Source organism: Papio anubis, chromosome 3, assembly GCF_008728515.1.
Source record: "Papio anubis isolate 15944 chromosome 3, Panubis1.0, whole genome shotgun sequence".
Lineage (NCBI taxonomy): Eukaryota > Metazoa > Chordata > Mammalia > Primates > Cercopithecidae > Papio > Papio anubis.
Genome location: NC_044978.1, coordinates 162962238 through 162980337, shown reverse-complemented (window position 1 = coordinate 162980337; position 18100 = coordinate 162962238). Strand labels below are relative to the sequence as shown.

The 18100-nt window shown below is 38.7% G+C and overlaps 1 protein-coding gene across 7 annotated transcripts in view; it reads right to left on the bottom strand.

The window, feature by feature from the left end:
- Positions 1-13056: 13056 nt before the first annotated feature.
- The window catches only part of PPARGC1A (PPARG coactivator 1 alpha), a 684515-nt gene continuing 679471 nt past the window's right edge, over positions 13057-18100 (bottom strand). For all 7 annotated transcript variants that reach the window (XM_031664083.1, XM_031664088.1, XM_031664084.1 and 4 more), the window contains one exon: positions 13057-16937. In XM_031664083.1, coding sequence (XP_031519943.1) covers positions 16834-16937 — 104 coding nt within the window. In that variant the 3' untranslated portion in view covers positions 13057-16833. The remainder of the gene's footprint in view (positions 16938-18100) is intronic.

Genomic DNA, 18100 nt, shown 5'->3' with positions numbered 1-18100 from the left:
GAAGGACTTGTGATGACTCCTAAGCTCTGGGCCACAGAAGTTTGAGTTGATGACAATCTCTGAAAATGGAAGAATATAAGTAGATTTTGGTCACAAAAAAGATAATGGGTTCAGATTGGGACATACTATGTTTAAACTTCGGGAGGAAACTCAAAAGGAGGTGTCCAGTAGTTGGTGAGTTGAAAGCTTGGGAGAGCGATTTCAGTTGGGGAAATAGATTTAGAGTCATCGCCCATGGTCTTAGGGAAGTCAACGTTACTGCAGCCAATGATACATGTCAAGGAGAACATGGACAAAGAAAAGAAATGTGATTAAAGAAAACAACCAAGGGAATATTTACATGAAAGATTCAAGTAGAAGTACAGAAATTAATGAAGGAGAACATAAAGGAGTAGCTAGAGTGGCCAGGAAAAGATGAGAGGTTAATGCACAAAGTACATTTTTTCATTTGCATAGCATGTCAGAATTGGAAACGGTCTCCCTCTTACTTTAGAGATGTAGCAGATGGATCCTGGAGAGGTAAAGCACATTGGCAAAGTAATTGCAGCAGGTCAACATTAAAGCCAGAACCAGAACCCAGAGCTTCTGGTTCCAACCTGGGCCAGAGCCTTTGTGTTGTTTTCATTTCCCTTAGCCTCACTGTCTAGAACAGTGGATGGGAAGTAAAATAAAATTTTTTTAAAATGCATTATTTTTAATTTTTTTACTATTTTAGAGACAGAGTCTTGCCATGTTGCCAAGGCTGGAGTGAAGTCTCATAATCATGGTTCACTGTGAACTCGACTTCCATGGCTCAAGGGATGCTCCTGCTTCAGCATCCCAAGTAGCTAGGAATACAGGTGTGTACCATCATACTCAGCAAATGTTTGTATTTTTTGTAGGATTAGAGTCTTGCTGTGTTGCTCAGGCTAGTCTTAAACTCTTGGCTTAAGTGATCATCCCACCTCAGCCTCCCACAGTGCTAGTATTACAGGCATGAGCCACCACACCCAGCCAAATGTATTCTTTGACCCCGAATTTTATCACTAGTTTCCATTTTTTCAAAGACATTTATCTTCTGGGCCACTAATTATGAAAAGGGAGCATGACCATTGTTTGCCAGATCGTTTTTGATAGATTAACCTAAGAAATGGGTTAGATCAACCCCACAAGTTGGCTTTTTTTCCTATTTTCTATTGAGGAAACCGAGGCTAAGACATATAAAGGAATAAATGCCCTAGAGTCCCATAACTAGGATAGACCATTATTTCATTGTCAGGTTGTCCTAATTATTTCTCAGTCAACCTCTTGGGGATTCAATGCTGACTCTATATGCAAACTACCCAGAAGAAACCATTTGGGGGTATTTGGGGGTAGAATCTTAATAATTAGAAGGGGGATAGGTTGATTTTAAAACTTTGTTCTCTGTACTAGGGTATTTAGATTAGGTCTAAAGTAGGGCCATAGCTTTGGGGCAATTAGCAATATCTTTTTGTTTTGTTTTGTTTTTTGAGACGGAGTCTTGCTCTGTCACCCAGGCTGGAGCACAGTGGCTCAGTCGCAGCTCACTGCAACTTCCGCCTCCCAGGTTCAAGAGATTCTCCTGCCTCAGCCTCCTGAGTAGCTGGGACTACAGGCGAGTGTCACCATACCTGGCTAATTTTTGTATTTTTAGTAGAGATGGGGTTTCACTATGGTGGCCAAGCTGGTCTCGAACTCCTGACCTCAGGTGATCCACCCGCCTCAGCCTCCCAAAGTGCTGGGATTAGCGGTATCTTTTAAGTAATGCCAGTAAATGAGAACTAGCTCCATCATCGTTAATGGAGGTCGTGCTTTCTACTTTCAGGACAAGTCTATCATTGTGCAGGGCCCTCGGCTTCCTGTGGTGGAAATGAGTTAATGTAGTCACAATATGACATGCTATTTTTATTCCTTACCCAGATCAGCCATATTCTAACAATATACTTCAAAGTACGGCTGATGGAGGCTCCACCTGAAACCTGTTCTCTCAGATAAGTATCTTCATCCCATTCATCGTTTCAAGAAAAAAAAAAAAAAAAAAATCTTACAGCACGGCAGCATTTTCATCTGCTTTGGTTTCAGCCAGAGATAAACTGTTCCTGCTGCAAAGTAATTAATATCAGTCGCCTGGAAAGCAGAAATTGGGAGACAACAGGCTCCTCTTTCTTGATAAACAGATTGTTGGGTAAGGTATGCACATGGATGTGACAATTCATTTGGCCATAGAAATAGCAGAAATGAGACGTTTTTAGACAGATATTTGGAAGGCATGAGCAAATATCCCCAGGCTTCATCCAATTGAGCTCAGATGAGTCTTTTGCACTAGGTTTCGAGCTTCTCTAAGTCCCTAGTATCAGCAGAAATCTCCAGACCCCCAGGGGCATGCCCTTAAAACAATACACAGAATCAGTACAATAATGACCAACTCCTGGGAAAGCTGGCTCTGTGCCCCAGTCCTCTGCAGCCCTCCTTTCCTGACCCAACTTCCCATGTGGCTAAGGAATCAAAAACTTGGCCTGGTTGATGTGTAATCCAGGCAATCAGAAATTAGAACCATGCAGCTAGGAAAGAGGAGCAAAAGATGCTTAGAAACAAGACAAGCAGAAGACAGCTTCCCCAGAGCTAGCCTGTGTGCGGAAACCTCCAAAAGCTAGGGAAAGACAGCGTATGTTTTCCATGGTCCGGGAGGGACAAGCTCATCATGGCTGCCTGCAAATGAAGAAATCATGTTTCTGTCACAGCAAAATGGTTATGTTTTGGGGTGTTCTGTGAATGAGACATGAGAGGGGAAATGCCACCACACAAGTATTCCTTACATTCAATTCTTCAGAGAAGGTTTCAGGGATCATTTTCCCATCTCAAAAAGCATAAATTGCCATTTTATAGGAGTTTGAGAATATTCTAGAAGCGATTCAGAGCCAGGACATTTGGGGATTTGTTTAGGTAAACATGAAAATTCTATCCATTTTCATTCATCCATCCCAGCAGTCAGCCAGCATCCTTACAAACTCAAAGGGCAAAGTAAAGGTAAACAAATAATTTAGAATATGATATTATCAGTGCTGTGATAGGTTAATGTGCAGGAGACACAATAAAGGAGTGAGTTCTACAAGTCTGGGGACAGGGAGTGAGGAGAGATGGGTCAGGAAAGTTTTTATTGAGCAAACACTTGAACTAAGTAATTGAACAATATAAGTGTTTATAAACGGGTAGATTAGCAAAAACTCAGATACTGTCAACTCCAGGAGAGATCCAGGAAAAGAGAGAGTTGTACTATTTCTGCTTGTCCCATTGCCTAATTCTACATGTCAAGGGCGAGCTCAGGCCATGTAGATCCCTTAGAACCTTCACTGAACTTCCTCCCTCCTTAGTAAATTTTTTTTCCCCACAGATCTTGAGACATTTCTTAGTTATACACTAATTACCTTATGTTCATCCACCAGATTGCAAATTGCTTGAGGACAAGGTCTCTTATTAATTCATTTCTACCACACTGGTGACTAAAACAATGTCTGGGATATAGTAGGTGAGGTTTTTAAAGTTTGTTGAATACTATATATATCTCCACAGTTGATTAGAAGTTTCTTGAAGGCAGGAAGAATATTATTTATCCTTTCTATGCCTGACACAGGACTCAAAGTGGATGTTCAATAAATGTTTAATGAACAAGGAGCCCACTGAAACTTCCACATGATAGTGAAATTGATGGCACACTCACTATGTGTCCTTTCTCTGAGCACCTAGTGTCACTTCTTCCTGCCTTTCTCTGGGCAGTGAGGTCTTGGGTGTCCTTATTTCTCTCACTTTTGTCCTAATGCAACCAGATCTCTCTCTCTCTCTCTTTTTTTTTTTTTTTTTTTTGAGACGGAGTCTCCCTCTGTCACCCAGGCAGGAGTGCAATGGTGCAATCTAGGCTCACTGAAACCTCTGCCTCCTTGGTTCAAGTGATTCTCCTGCCTCAGCCTCCCGAGTAGCTGGGACTACAGGCACGTGCTACCACGCGCGGCTAATTTTTTTTTTTTTTCCATTTTTGTATTTTTAGTAGAGACAGGGGTTCACCATGTCACCCAGGATGGTCTCAATCTCCTGACCTCATGATCCACCCGTCTTGGCCTCCCAAAGTGCTGGGATTACAGGCGTGAGCCCCCACGCCCGGCCTTAGCTCTCCTCTTAAAATGATCTAAGTGAGGATTTGCTAGAACCGATGACGGCTACAGTTTATTATCTTTCTTAATTTAAAAAGACATGAATTCACAAATGTTGGGTTTCCAGTATTATTGGTAAGCCATGGAGAATATGTTTTGGGGAAAAATATCAACTCTGAACCTTTCAACTCATACTATGGATACAGCTGCCTAAACTGTAACAGGACTGAACCTTCCTTTTGGTTACGCACCTCACTGGTCCATTAATATCTCTGCTGTTTGTGTTGACTGAGTTTATTCTGCATGAATTTGTTTTTGTCGGTGGTTTATATTCCAGTGTTGTATGGTGCCAGGCAACTTGAAGTGTAACTGCAACAACAATGGCAGCCTGTATTCTAATCCAAGTTATTTTGTCATCTCAAAAAGAACGCATGAAATCAACTGATACATTTCACTGCTTTTTCTTAGGTTTCCTTTGGGAGGGGAAGGAATAACCTTGGAGAGGGGTGAGAATTGTCATGGATTTTGTGTGACTTGTTACTTAAGATGACTCATTAAGCTGCCAAGAGCTTCACAGCCCATCCAAACCTCTCAAACAACCTGATCTATGTAGAGGGTTGGAAAATTCACAGCAATAGAAAGCTATGGAAATAGAGTATCATCTACATATATGTTGGGTGATGGGGGAGACATGAAGAGCAAGAGACTGTGGAGACCGGAAAGTAGTATCCTTTGCCATGAGATTTTCCTCAAAACCAACTCCTTCTGGAATTGAGACACTCATTGTCTATGTGCAGTGGCCCTAGGTACAGAAGGGTCACCACCCCAAGGAGAACTATACCCTCCAGACTTATAAACCAAATTCTGGCCAGATTCTCCCAGAATAAAAGACTACACTTCATCCATTAAGCTAAGTCTCCTTTCAACAATTCCTTTCTTACCTGGCCCATGAAATGAATCATGAAGAGATTATTTTCTGGGCAAATTGGTAGAATTGCCCAGAACACTGATGCAAACAGTTCCCCTTCTGATTGCACCTGACTTCCATTCATTGACTATCACATCAAGTGGCGGTTCCGGGAATTTAAAGGAGAGCTCAGCAAAAGAAGAAGAAAAAAAAGCCCACAAAGTTTTTCAAGGTACCTACTGCAGTTATCAGTTCATAGATCTAAATGTTCGCACTGTATGCTTGATTTGCACATTCCAAACCAATTTGGTAATTCTTTTCATTTTTATCTGCACGCATGAAGTGATTTGGAATACTGAAACAATTTAGAATCATATTTCGTTTGCAACAGTTCAATTAACTTAAGTGCTGGAACATGCTCTCCAACTGGTAACTAGTTTAATTGGTTACTATTACAAGAAATAAATTCTATAGTCCTGGGGCTCCCCAATGTCCTTTCTAGACAGGGCCTGGCCATGCAGAGGTATGTGGGAGTGGGAAGGTGAGGAGTGTAGCAAAAATTTCTTACTTAAAAAAGAAAAATCCAAGAACCCATTCTCTTAAAAAATTAACTAGGTATGAGTTTCCATCTTCTGCTGTGATTTTATGACCTCCAGTTCCCTTGGATCAACTTTGCAACCACTCAATAAGCAAGAGAAGGGTGTGGATCAAGGGTCGAAGACTTTTAAAGCTATTGCATAAATGCACTTAAGCATGAGCCAAAGTGGTAAATAGGAAACCAAGATGCATGTCAGGAATGCAGCGAAGAATGATTAGCTGGGACACTTTGAGCAGCTGTTAAGGCAACTCCAAACACCTGGAAAGAAGGATTTCCTTCTGACTTACACCAAGGCTCAATTGCTCTAGTTGCATTTGCATTGAAAGGTACTACTCCCAAACTGTACAAGAACACTTACAGTAGAAAAACATGTAAATTGTCAAAAGATACAAAATAATACTGCATCTCACTTGTGGATATATGGAAATGTAGTTAAAGGGAAAAAGTGAGTAGGCATAACATATCTAACTATTGGGGAGAGAATGCTACTGAGGAAGAAAGGAGAATAAGGGGATAGCTATGTGATTTAAGAGCAACCTTAAGCATATTGAGTAAAATATTAACATCTCATAAATCTGGGTAGTAGATACATGGGGCTCAATTCTATTATTTTATGCACTTCTATGTTTATTTGAAATGATTTCTAATGAAAAGTTAGAAACATTAAAAAAGAATCAGTCCCTGTTTCGCAGGCATTGGTAAACCAGTCATTTCTCAAAAAATTCTTCTGCCCTGGAGCTCACAAACTCTAGGCTATTTTGATTAAGGTTCATGGAATTCTGAAGATGAAAGTTTATGATCACCCTTCCTTCTTTCCCACTTCATAATCTTAACTGATGTCATGCTGACTGAGGGTGACCACTGGATTGGAGATGGGCCTCTGGTATTGCAACGTTAGAAACTGAGCCCACTTTTCCTAAACTGATACCAGGTACAGCAAAGACACTACCCACAAAGGGTCATTCATAAACTAGAACACTGAGTGTCTACCGATCAGTGTCTACAGTAGTCCTAAGATCTGATTGTAGACAGATTAGCATTGCAGAGAGAAATCCAAATAAACATATTTAAGAAACCTTAAGATGATATTCCATCATGAACAGCTGATATCTGAGCTAGCACTGTGTCATAACAATGAATGTAATCACAGAAATGAGGAAGCATTTGGTCCAAAGGTGGATTCTCCACGTGCCTATCGCTTGTATGAGGATAGTATAAGAATCTCTGGAAAGCGGGGCTCAGTTTCTCACATTGCAATACCAGAGACCCATCTCCAATCCAGCAGCCATGCTCAGTGAGCATGAGGTCAGTTAAGATTATGAAGTGGGAAAGAAGAAAAGTTGGTTATGAACTTTCATTTTCAGAATTCTATGAACCTTAGTCAAAATAACCTAGGCTTTGTGGTCTCCAGGACAGATGAATTTTCTGAGAAAATGACTGGTTTACCAATGGCTGCAAAATAGGGACTGATTCTTTTTTAAGTTTTTTTTTTTTTTTATATTAGTCCAAAATTGAAAACTTATTTATTTATTTACTTACTTACTTATTTGAGATGGAGTCTCACTCTGTCGCCCAGGCTGGGGTGCATTGGCAAAATCTCAGCTCACGGCAACCTCCACCTCCCAGGTTCAAGTAATTCTCCTGCCTTAACCTCCTAAGTAGCTGGGATTACAGGCATACACCACCACGCCTAGCTAATTTATATATATATATTTTTTAGTATAGTTGGGGTTTCACCATGTTGACCAGGCTGGTCTCGAACTCCTGACCTCAAGTGATCCGCCTGCCTCAGCCCAAAGTGCTGGGATACAAATATGAGCTGCTGCGCCCGGCCCAGAAACTTAATAGTACTTGAAAAAACCTATGAGCTCTTAAATTTGATTATTTTTGTGATTTAATTTCTCAGTGGTAAGAATATACCATTTAAACCTCCAAATCCATTTTAACTTATGGAAGAGGTTTCTGCCTCTTTGTAAAGTTGGTTATCAGTGCTTATAAGTCACATTGTACACCTTGGAATCAGAGCACTAGGTCATTCCTGCCCATTAAGTATGAGAATCTCTGGCCTCAACCCTCATAGACATTGGTTTTACAGCAATATACTTCCCACAAAATGCAATATATGTAGGTAGGTGGACAGATAGACAGATAAACAGATGGATAAATAGATGATAGATAGACAGATGAGAGAAGATAGATAGATAAACAGATACATAGACACTCACAATAAGGATTCTGGTGAGAGTGTCCTACTGAAGCTATTACAAAATATACATTTTAATTTTTTCTTACTATACTGCCAACTAGATGTGGAGTGTCTAGTACGTTGGAGGAGTTCGATCAATGTAGAATGATGAATGCAATACATGCAGAGTTTGACTTCAGTCAGACGGTAGCAACAAAAGTACAGAAATTTTAACAATTAATTACCTCTAACAGAATTTTTTTCTTTTGAACATTAATTTTATTCCTGGAGGCATTATATACAGCACAACAATTTCAAAAATTTTAAGACCAACTGGACTTTGCCCAAATCTGGGCAGTTTTTCAGCTACCTTAACCCTCCATTCCCTCAATAAAATGGGAAGAGTTGTATACCTACCTTACGGTTTGTTTAGGAGGATTAATGAAGAAAATTCATGTAAACAGCTAAGTAAAGTGACTAAAAGATAAATCCACAATAAATGTCAGCTAATACCATCATCATCTTTGTCATTATCTTCACTGTTTTAATCACATCCTGAATTCACTGGACTTTCAAATGGAGGGCAGCTTTTCATATTTGCTTTCTTACCATACAGGAAGATTTCTCCAATTTTAAAATGAGGATGTTAAGGGGTCATATTGAGCAACATCATTACCTGAAGTCCAATTGCTGGAATACAGGATGACCATATGTGTCACTAAGTGCTGATTCTAGGAAAGGGAGTCTCCAAGTTGATCAAGTTTCTAAATGGAGCTGATAAAGCTAAGTTTTTAAGACAGCAAAAACAAGAAAATAATGTCTTTAAACTATTGCAGTGCCATGAAGTTATGCCTCCATAAAATATAGCAGATATGACTTTTGAGGGGGCTTGAGTTTAACCTTCAGAATGCTAAAAGTCGGTGAAGGTTCCTTCCTGGAAATGGCTACTTTGAGATGGTAGAACTGAAACATTGAGAAGAAAATGGGGGCCTCTTCAATGCATTATTGAAATCTAAAGAGCTCTTTGTATTGTATGAATGTAGGGATTATCTTTTTATCATTCCACAAAATTAAAGCTTAAAAGTTCTATCCAAAAGCCTAGCTATGGAGAAATCCTCAAGGGTCTTCCATCAATGTGGTAGCCAAGAAGTACACAGGATTTTAGTCAAAGGCCAGTGGCAGTCTATGTGACACAGAACTAGCCCCACATATAGAAACAGTATGTGAGGTTCATTCCTTTCTTCACAATTCTACAGCCTAGCTGCACAATTGCCTCTTTTGTTTATATAATCTCATGGAATGAGTTGGCATACAAGGCAAATAAGAAACCATGTGAAATCTCTGTCCAAACCTTGGTTCGTGCCTGAAGTTCAAATGTGTTTGGTTAACCTTCTATTTATTCCTTCTCTTTCCTTCAGGTGACCTTTTTGGTCGTAGTTTTTGCCTTGGCATGCCATGGCACACAGTGGCTCAATGGGACTCTGGCACTATGTGACAAAGAAACTCTTATTAGCTGTCTATGAATTATTTCATTCATCAGGTGCACACATTGGCACTCCCTTTGAATGCCACCGCCCCTGCCACTGGAAATGGGAAAATGTCAGCCCAACACATAGGTACTTCCCACCCTCCAAATACTGAAGCCAAACAATGGATGGTGAACTCCAATCTTAGCTTTCTGTTCAATTGTTTTCCTGTTGGACAGTCTGAACTGCAATTCAGATTGTTGACCCTGGAAAAGGCAGCTCGTTGAATCAGTACCAGGATGCTTTTCCCAAGTAAACAGATAAGTGGAGGAGAATGACGCCATGCGGTGCACTTGGTCATTAAATTGCCTGACATGAAAGTAACACGGCTCCGTCACACGCCGTGTGACCAGCTCACTAACTTACCCTTCTCTAGGAAGGAGAGTAATTAATCATCATTTTGTGATAGTATATACACATTCCTGCCAACAAGTAGGGAAGTGCTTACAGAGGGCAATACTTCTAAGCACTGTGAAACATTAGTCATACATCTGATTAAAGGGTATAGTGATCAAGCTGAAAACCTGCTAGATGGTTAAACTAAGAACAAGCACGGCCTAATTTTCTTTCAAGAATTAAGTCAGTCTTTCAAGCGCACTGTGAAGCTATGATAGGAATAAGCAAGGGACCCGCTTGGAAATGAAGTGAGAAAGCAATGATACGAATGAAGACAGGATTTGATTTTCAACAACACCAACGTCCATCAAAGGAAAGTACCTGCGAATTTCCTTAAATGACTTGCTGGAGGGCATTTTGTGGTAACTGTATTACTATAGCCACTTTTTTCCATCAATTAGTATTGTTAAAGAGAAGCTTGACTCTAGAGTTCCTAACAGCAGCAAAAAATAAATTCCCTCCAATTAAGTAGTCTAATAAGCTATTTAGGATTTTACCACTTAACATTCTTTCCTTCCCATTTAATTTTGGCTTTCACTTGGATGTCATCTTGTTGAAAATCCATCACAGAAAACTATGTAGAAAAAAAAAAAGAAGATAATGTTGCTAAGTGCCCCTGATGTTCAAAAACGAGCAGAAGCACAATATTTTTTCTAAATCACCCCAGGATTTTTCCTAATAATTCAGCTTCTTCCTACTAGAAATTAATATATGAAAATATATGAAAATGGTCAATATGCAAATTCAAGTATCACACTAGCTACTTGCCTTCAGTAAGTGCTATATGCATAAATTTGAAACGATACAATATTTTAAGGTCCTTGATTATAATAATGCCTTGGTGTGCATATGCGCATGTATAATTACATTCATTTAATTTAATCATGAAAATATTATAGGATCATTTGGTTTTCTCCTCTAAAAGTTCTCTTACTCTTTTCATTTAATTAATTTCACTCTGCCCCTTTATAAGTCAGCTAATGGTAAGTAATGGGTTTTGAGCTAAACAGAATATGGTCACATTCCTCTGGAATTATGGACAGAAAAGAGTCATGTGGGAAGGTGGTGGCCTCTTGCTTTTAGCCTACATCCTAGTCATGGAACAATGTTAAGGCTTTTCAGTCGAACCTGGTCCTGGTCCTCAAAATACTCACATTTCATAGTCATTTCTTCTACAAGTTTCCAGTGTCCCCAGTGCTGAGAATTCGCCCAAGGGCAGTCACCTGATTACAACAGAAGAGACCTGGAAACCAGCCCATGTGACCCCACATTCCACATGCTTGACTAGAGTGGAGCTTTTGGGACTCTGCATAGTTACAGAATCACATGGAATATAATGAGGGAAACATGGGGGTGGAGGACATTTAACATTCTCCATGCACTAGGAGAACAGATAACGCCCCAGTAAGTGAAAAATAAAAATGGGCCATTTTGAATGGAAGGGAGGAAACATAACATAAAGGTGATTTCATACTATCCTTCCCCTACCAAGAAAATCTTATTTTCCTTCTCACAGAAAATCTGTGCTTCTTTTCCCCAACATGCTAACAGAGACTAGTGAAAAGAAATAGGCTGCTTTGTGTCCATCAATAGAATCTATATACCATCTTTTCCCCCAGGGATTAATTCAGCTTTTGATTAAATCTTTCTGAGATTTAAATCATGATGTTACAAACCTCCAAGGAACTCTTCTATGAGTTGTGACCTTCTTTATTACTCTCTTCCATTTGATAAAGTACAAAGATTGATTTATAATGGAGTGTAATGTGTTAGAAAACAAGGAGTAGCAACGAAAATTGCAAAATATAAGATTAATATAAACATTGCAAATGGAATGTTTTAGTTAAAATATTCTATAATTAATACTAAGTTACAACTGTGTACCTAGTAACACTACTGTTGAGTCAGTATAGTAATGATATTAGGGCTATCAATTATATCCAATGATTAGTTAAATAACCCTACAAAGAAAAGAAAACCAGCAATGCTAAAAAAGAATTTCAACTCAATTATCATATTGTATGTAGTTTAGACAGATTTGGTTTGGAGGACTTTTGAATTGAGACAATCTTCTTTTAAAAAAAAGCTATATCAAATGTTAATTTATTTTTGTCAGCCCAATTTTGGTTTTAATAATTATTTTGCCATTAGTATCAACAAGAATGAAAGTGATTCAATGTTTTGAGGACAATATGAAATAAATCCTTTATCTAAATCAGCATATTCTAGGACCAAACTAGCAGCTACTAATACTGCTTCAGAGAATCCCTCATTTTCTCTCTGCCCTCAAAAGATTTGGTAGGGTAAAAAGTTCACCATTTAGGGAAGAGTTCTAATGTCCTTGCTGGTTCCAACCAGAAATTTAAAAATGCCTTATGCAATTTAAGCATCAATAGAAGACAAGCCCGGAACTGATGCTTATTCACTGAAACTCAGGAGTGCTTGGTATCCACAGTGGCAGATAAATTCAATATTTGGGTAAGATAATGGTAGGTTTTTATTTTCCATTTCCATAAAATAATTGATGAATTTTATATTGGTATAAAACAATCCATGGGGAGTGTTTCTTAGATTACTTAGCAGATTTCAATGCACTTCTGATAGCGCTTATCACATTTCCAATATTTACAAACACTTTTTTTCTCTCTAGGAGATGGAAATGCTGGAATATAATTTAGCCACCTTTCCCCAATTTTGCATATGTTGAATCTTGCAATGCAAATGGTTGGGAATGGGAACCACCATTTAAAATTGGGCAAGGGCATTCTCTGTCATTAGGACCACCATCCTCCACCAGCCACAATGGACATCCTGACAGCACGATGTGTCTTCAGCTATCAGCTCATCCCATATTTAACCAACTCGATGACTTCCAGATGATGGGGAACTGCATCCTGTTACAAGTCTTCGAGAAATATTCAGTCCATCTACAACAACATCTCTTTCTATGCTGAATATTCAGTGAGTTTTTCCCTAGGGGAAAGAGCTTGTACTTAAAAATACACACTTCCCAGGGTTAAGTACAAAAATAGAGCTAATCCATTTCATAAAATCCCATGTCATTTTTCACCTCTGAACGTTCGTTATAGAAACCACTGCGTCTGCCTTTGCCGTTTAGAAAAAGACAAGATACAGAAGGTGCACGTTACCTTACAGCTGAAATGCATCCATGAATATGGAAAAGCAGGGAGAAAGGGAGAGAGAGCCAGAGAGGAAATAGAATAATAATAAGCGAGTAATGGGTACTGATCTGAGAAGCATGCCAGGAGTTTGGTTACGATAAATAAGAAAAGCAGGAGTAGATTTGAAACATTCGTTTCCCTTTATTAGCTCAGTGAGGCTGATGTGTACTGCACATTTAAAAAAAATCACAGGAATTTTCATACAATGAATAAAACCACAACAATACATGTAGAATTGGCAGGTGGAAAAAAGGCCCGGCAAGGGCTCAACTAATCGCTCACTTTCCCTCTTCAGCATAGTTCAACCAACAGTATTACACTTTCACCTACAAATCTTAAAGTAGCTCCATCAAATCAGCAGTTCACATTATTGAAAATGTCTGTCACATAGGTACAAATTTAGAATCATCACATTATAGTACATGGCTATTCTAGGTCATCTATAGATCAGGTCTTAGACTACAGTGATTGAAGTTCTCATTACAGCCATCAAGAAAGGACACATAATCATTACCTACTGGAAGCTCACATCTAAAGGCATGAAAAGGTTTCCTTTTTTCAACTGACCCAAACATCATACCCCAATAGTGCAAAGTTCCCTCTCTGCTGCTCTGAATGTTGACAGCCCAACTGTTGTTCTCGGAGTCGTTTAGCAAAAAATTGATTTTGTTGCACTGGAAGAATTATTCTGCTACATCTCTTTTAAAAAAGAAAAAAACCCACATTACTAAAGCACCAGTTCGGTTACCAAAATTGTAGATGTGGTACTTACCACGGCATGAAGGCAATGGCCCACGGTCATCTAAAAATCCTACAGATCTATGCTGAAATTTGCCTTCAGTGATGATGGGGTGCGCATGTTCATTTGAAATATTCTCTCCCAAAAAAATAAAAATAGAAATGAGAGGAGCACAGCTTACATTTTGATGGGCTACCCACAGTGTCTGCAGAAGATACAAAAGCTCCACTAATTTTAGATGCAATTTGAAGTCCATTGAGGAAAACTATCTTCATGGTAACAATATTGGTCAGGCCGGGTTGCGGGGGGGATAAATTAATCCTCAATACATGTGTAGTGCTGTCTTTTGATAAGAAAAGAAACCAAGTATTCCACTCATGTCAACAATCCAGGGCAAAAAGGAGAATGTATTTAAAATTGGATCACAAAAATTTAAAGGCAAAATAGAGAACACATGTGGTCCTTGAACACATAATAGGATTTACTAAATATCGATTTCTTAAAAATAATTTATTGCTCTTAATAGTCTTTTTATTATTATTCTACAACAGAAGATACTCAAAATTCAGAAAGAAAGACTGTAAACTTTAGTTTGGCGTTCACACAGAGTTAAAATACCTGCATTTAACCTACAGAACAACAAGAATTAGGCGGATTAAAGATGTGTTACTGTTGTAACGCAGAACCTGTGAACAAGTTCTTTTATTTCATAGTATTTTTATTGCTTTCTATCTACTTAGAAATAAGAAGCCAAAAAATCAAGCAAGCATCCGACAGGACAAACAGTGGATTCACTCAGAACACAATATGCTGGTGATAAATGAATGCAGCTATCAAAATTAGCTGCATTGGCCTGGGGGTGAAATCCATCTTATAAGATTGTGTTGGGTGAGAGAAAGGAAAAGAACAATTAAGTAGTAGGTGTATCATGTCTTCCAGAAAAGTCATGTCAGCCAAACAGTAATCGAATCTCAATTTAGAAACTTGAATACACACTCCAAACGTTACTGAATTCCATTCCAGGGACTCCACACTCAGATGAAATCCTGATGCTCAAAATGGAGGTTTTTCTGAAGTTTTTATTGAATTTAGCAGAAGCAATGTCATCAAGAACAACATCATGGTCACGTCAGAGGCCATGCTAGTGCAAGTAGAAACACTGCTTCTGCAAAAGCTGAATTTCCCAAATGAAGCACTTACACTCCAACCTGACAATTGTCATGCATCCTAGGTAGAAAATTTCCACTGGCTTTATTATTTTCATCATCTCATAATTTATAATAAATAGGCTATCTGCAACTGATAAATATGTCTCTTTAGTAAACAAAGGAATGAAATATCAGTATTTATACAGGATGCATAACTGTAAAAAATACAGATAAATACCATCGTCATACTCTGCCAAGGGAAAGAAATACTGGCTTCAAAGATAGTCTTCAGACACACATTAATTATTGTAAAAATCATACTATAATTATTACCTCAGCATTTTGTATCAAATTAAAATCACAAAAATTAAAACAAAACAGCATTTTAAAAAGATTTTTGACTTCTAGTTTCAAAACTACTGTTGATAGAGAAAATAAAAACATTTCTTAATGGTTACCCATTGAGAGACTTTACATAAAATCATGATATCTTCTAGAAAAATTTTAGATGAGAAAATTTCATTCCCCTAACAAATCCAGTGTATAAAACTTCAAAGAAAAACAAGCGACAAGAAAATGTGGAAAAATATCGCGGAAGTGGTTAATACCTTTAGGGGACTAGGATATTTCTTGACAAGATGCTTAGATTGAAGCTCACCTAAGGGATGGATGTGCGGAAAGCATCATTTTGCTCTTGTTGCACTCAACAGACACACACACTGTCTTTTTGTTTTTACAATCAAATATATATAAGCAGTAAGTTCAGCTTCTAAATATGTTAGTGTACAATAATTGTTTCACCTCATAATTACATTTGAATATTCTTGATTAAGAAAAATTTAGCAGTTTTGAAAAGAAGGCTGCATTTACAGTGCATAGCTGTAACAAAAAAGAACATTGTTGTATAGTATATACATAAAATAAAAATACTCCATTTAACATCTGTAAATACTTAACTACATCAGAGAATGTAGCAATTACACTATCTGAACACATCTCAGAGAGTTCTACCCAACTCTCATTAGTATTGTAACCCGGTGTCCGCTCCTCAGAAAGAACCGCTGAACAAGCTGCACGCTTGACCATTGACAAGGCTTTTGAAATTTGCAGTGGAAGATCAACATTTTGGACATTTACATGGGTGTCAGGATTAAGGATGAACTACAGAAACTTCAAAATGTTAGGAAACTTTAGCATTCTGGTGCCCGCAGTATCCTCTCCCACCCAGATTCCATGGCAAAAGGAAAAAGAAAAAAAAAAAAAGAGAGAGAGAGAGACAGGATATTAGTTCTATGGAACCTGTGGTTTCTTCAGGATTGTCATATAATCATTACGTTACGAGAGAAAGCTTGCTTCAAGTTGATTCTGCACTTTCTTAAAAAAACAGAGTACAAAGGCTGATGCCCAGACATCAGCAGCTGTCATTTTAGGGTGGTTTGTGGTTGGTTGGTTGGTTGGTTGTTAGTTTTCTTTCCTTTTTAATTTATATATATATATATATTTTTTTTATTTTCCTTTTGAATAGAATACGAACATTTTGAAGTTCTAGGTTTTAAGTGTGTCTTCATGGAACTGCTGCCATTTGAAATGGTTTGCCCTTGCACATTCTGGTCAGGTGCCCCCAGTCCTCACATGTACCCACACATACTTCCCCTAAACCAAGCACACACACCATACACATACATACACACACACATACATGCACACACGCACACTCCATCACCAAGAGACTCCAGGAAAAGCAAAGCTGACACCCATGAATAAACATGTGCTTACTGGATATCATTCTGTCTCTTGCCTCTTCAGCAGCTGTGTTCATGTAAACCATTGTTGTTATTGTTGTTGTTGTTGTTCTTGTTGTATTGTTGTTGTTTTTGTTTTCTTTTTTGTACAGAGAGTGTAAAGTAGGAGAAATTCCTAAGTATGACTTGCAATAGTCTTTAGGGAAGGACGCGCTGTCCCATGAGGTATTCGCCATCCCTCTGTCATCCTCAGCTAGGGAACATGTTACCTGCGCAAGCTTCTCTGAGCTTCTTTCAGTAAACTATCAAAATCCAGAGAGTCATACTTGCTCTTGGTGGAAGCAGGGTCAAAGTCATCTGAGTTTGAATCTGAAAGAAACACAAGGCAGTTTAGACACACCCTTTGCTGATGGCCATTAACTCAATCATTCCAATTCAAGACTACTGGATTTGATAACAACTCTTACAATCAATATACTTTAGAAAACAATGTCCGGATTTTATTGGATATATACTGATAAAAAGAAAGAGGATGGGGAGTAGTGAGCTTTCAAAAATACTTACCTGTTGACTCATTTAGGCTTAAACCCCCTGGGAGTTAGGCAGAGCAAACATTAATATATCTCTGGCAGATAACCACCCTCCCCTTCCCCCGGCATGTCAAATGACTTGCCCATGGTTCCTCAATAACTTAGATGTAGACGTGAGAGTACAAGCTGGAACTAATTTTCCTATTCAATGGGATTAATTTAATTGAGCATAAAATCCAGTTGAGTATGAGAGAAAGAATCATTAGAGGGCCGGGCGCGGTGGCTCAAGCCTGTAATCCCAGCACTTTGGGAGGCCGAGACGGGCGGATCACGAGGTCGAGATCGAGACCATCCTGGCTAACCCGGTGAAACCCCGTCTCTACTAAAAAATACAAAAAAACTAGCCGGGCGAGGTGGCGGGCGCCTGTAGTCCCAGCTACTCGGGAGGCTGAGGCAGGAGAATGGCGTAAACCCGGGAGGCAGAGCTTGCAGTGAGCTGAGATCCGGCCACTGCACTCCAGCCTGGGTGACAGAGCGAGACTCTGTCTCAAAAAAAAAAAAAAAAAAAAAAAATCATGAGAATTTCCCCTAAACTTCAACCTGATGCTTCTCTTTGAGGCAGGAGGGGACATATGATGTGGTCCTCTACTTCTGTACCTCTAGACATCCCAGAAATTTTGGTGCAAATTCTCCCCAAATTGGAAAGTTGAGAGGAATGCTTCACATCCCAGGAGAGTAAATTCGGAAAGAAGAAATCAAGTGCAGGTAAAAATAAAGCCACACTCTTCTTGGACTCTTAAAGTAGTCCAAGTAAGCTTTTGGGCAAAGTTTCACATGCTACTTCAAATAGACCTTAATAAAATAGATATAGTTTAGCAATATAGAAAGCAAAGTAAAATTCTGTTAAATATTCCTGGTTTTTCTCCATTGATTTCTATGAAAAAAACAGATATTTCTGCTGGTCTTGCAAGTAACAAAGGGTGGCTTGGAAATATAATAAAA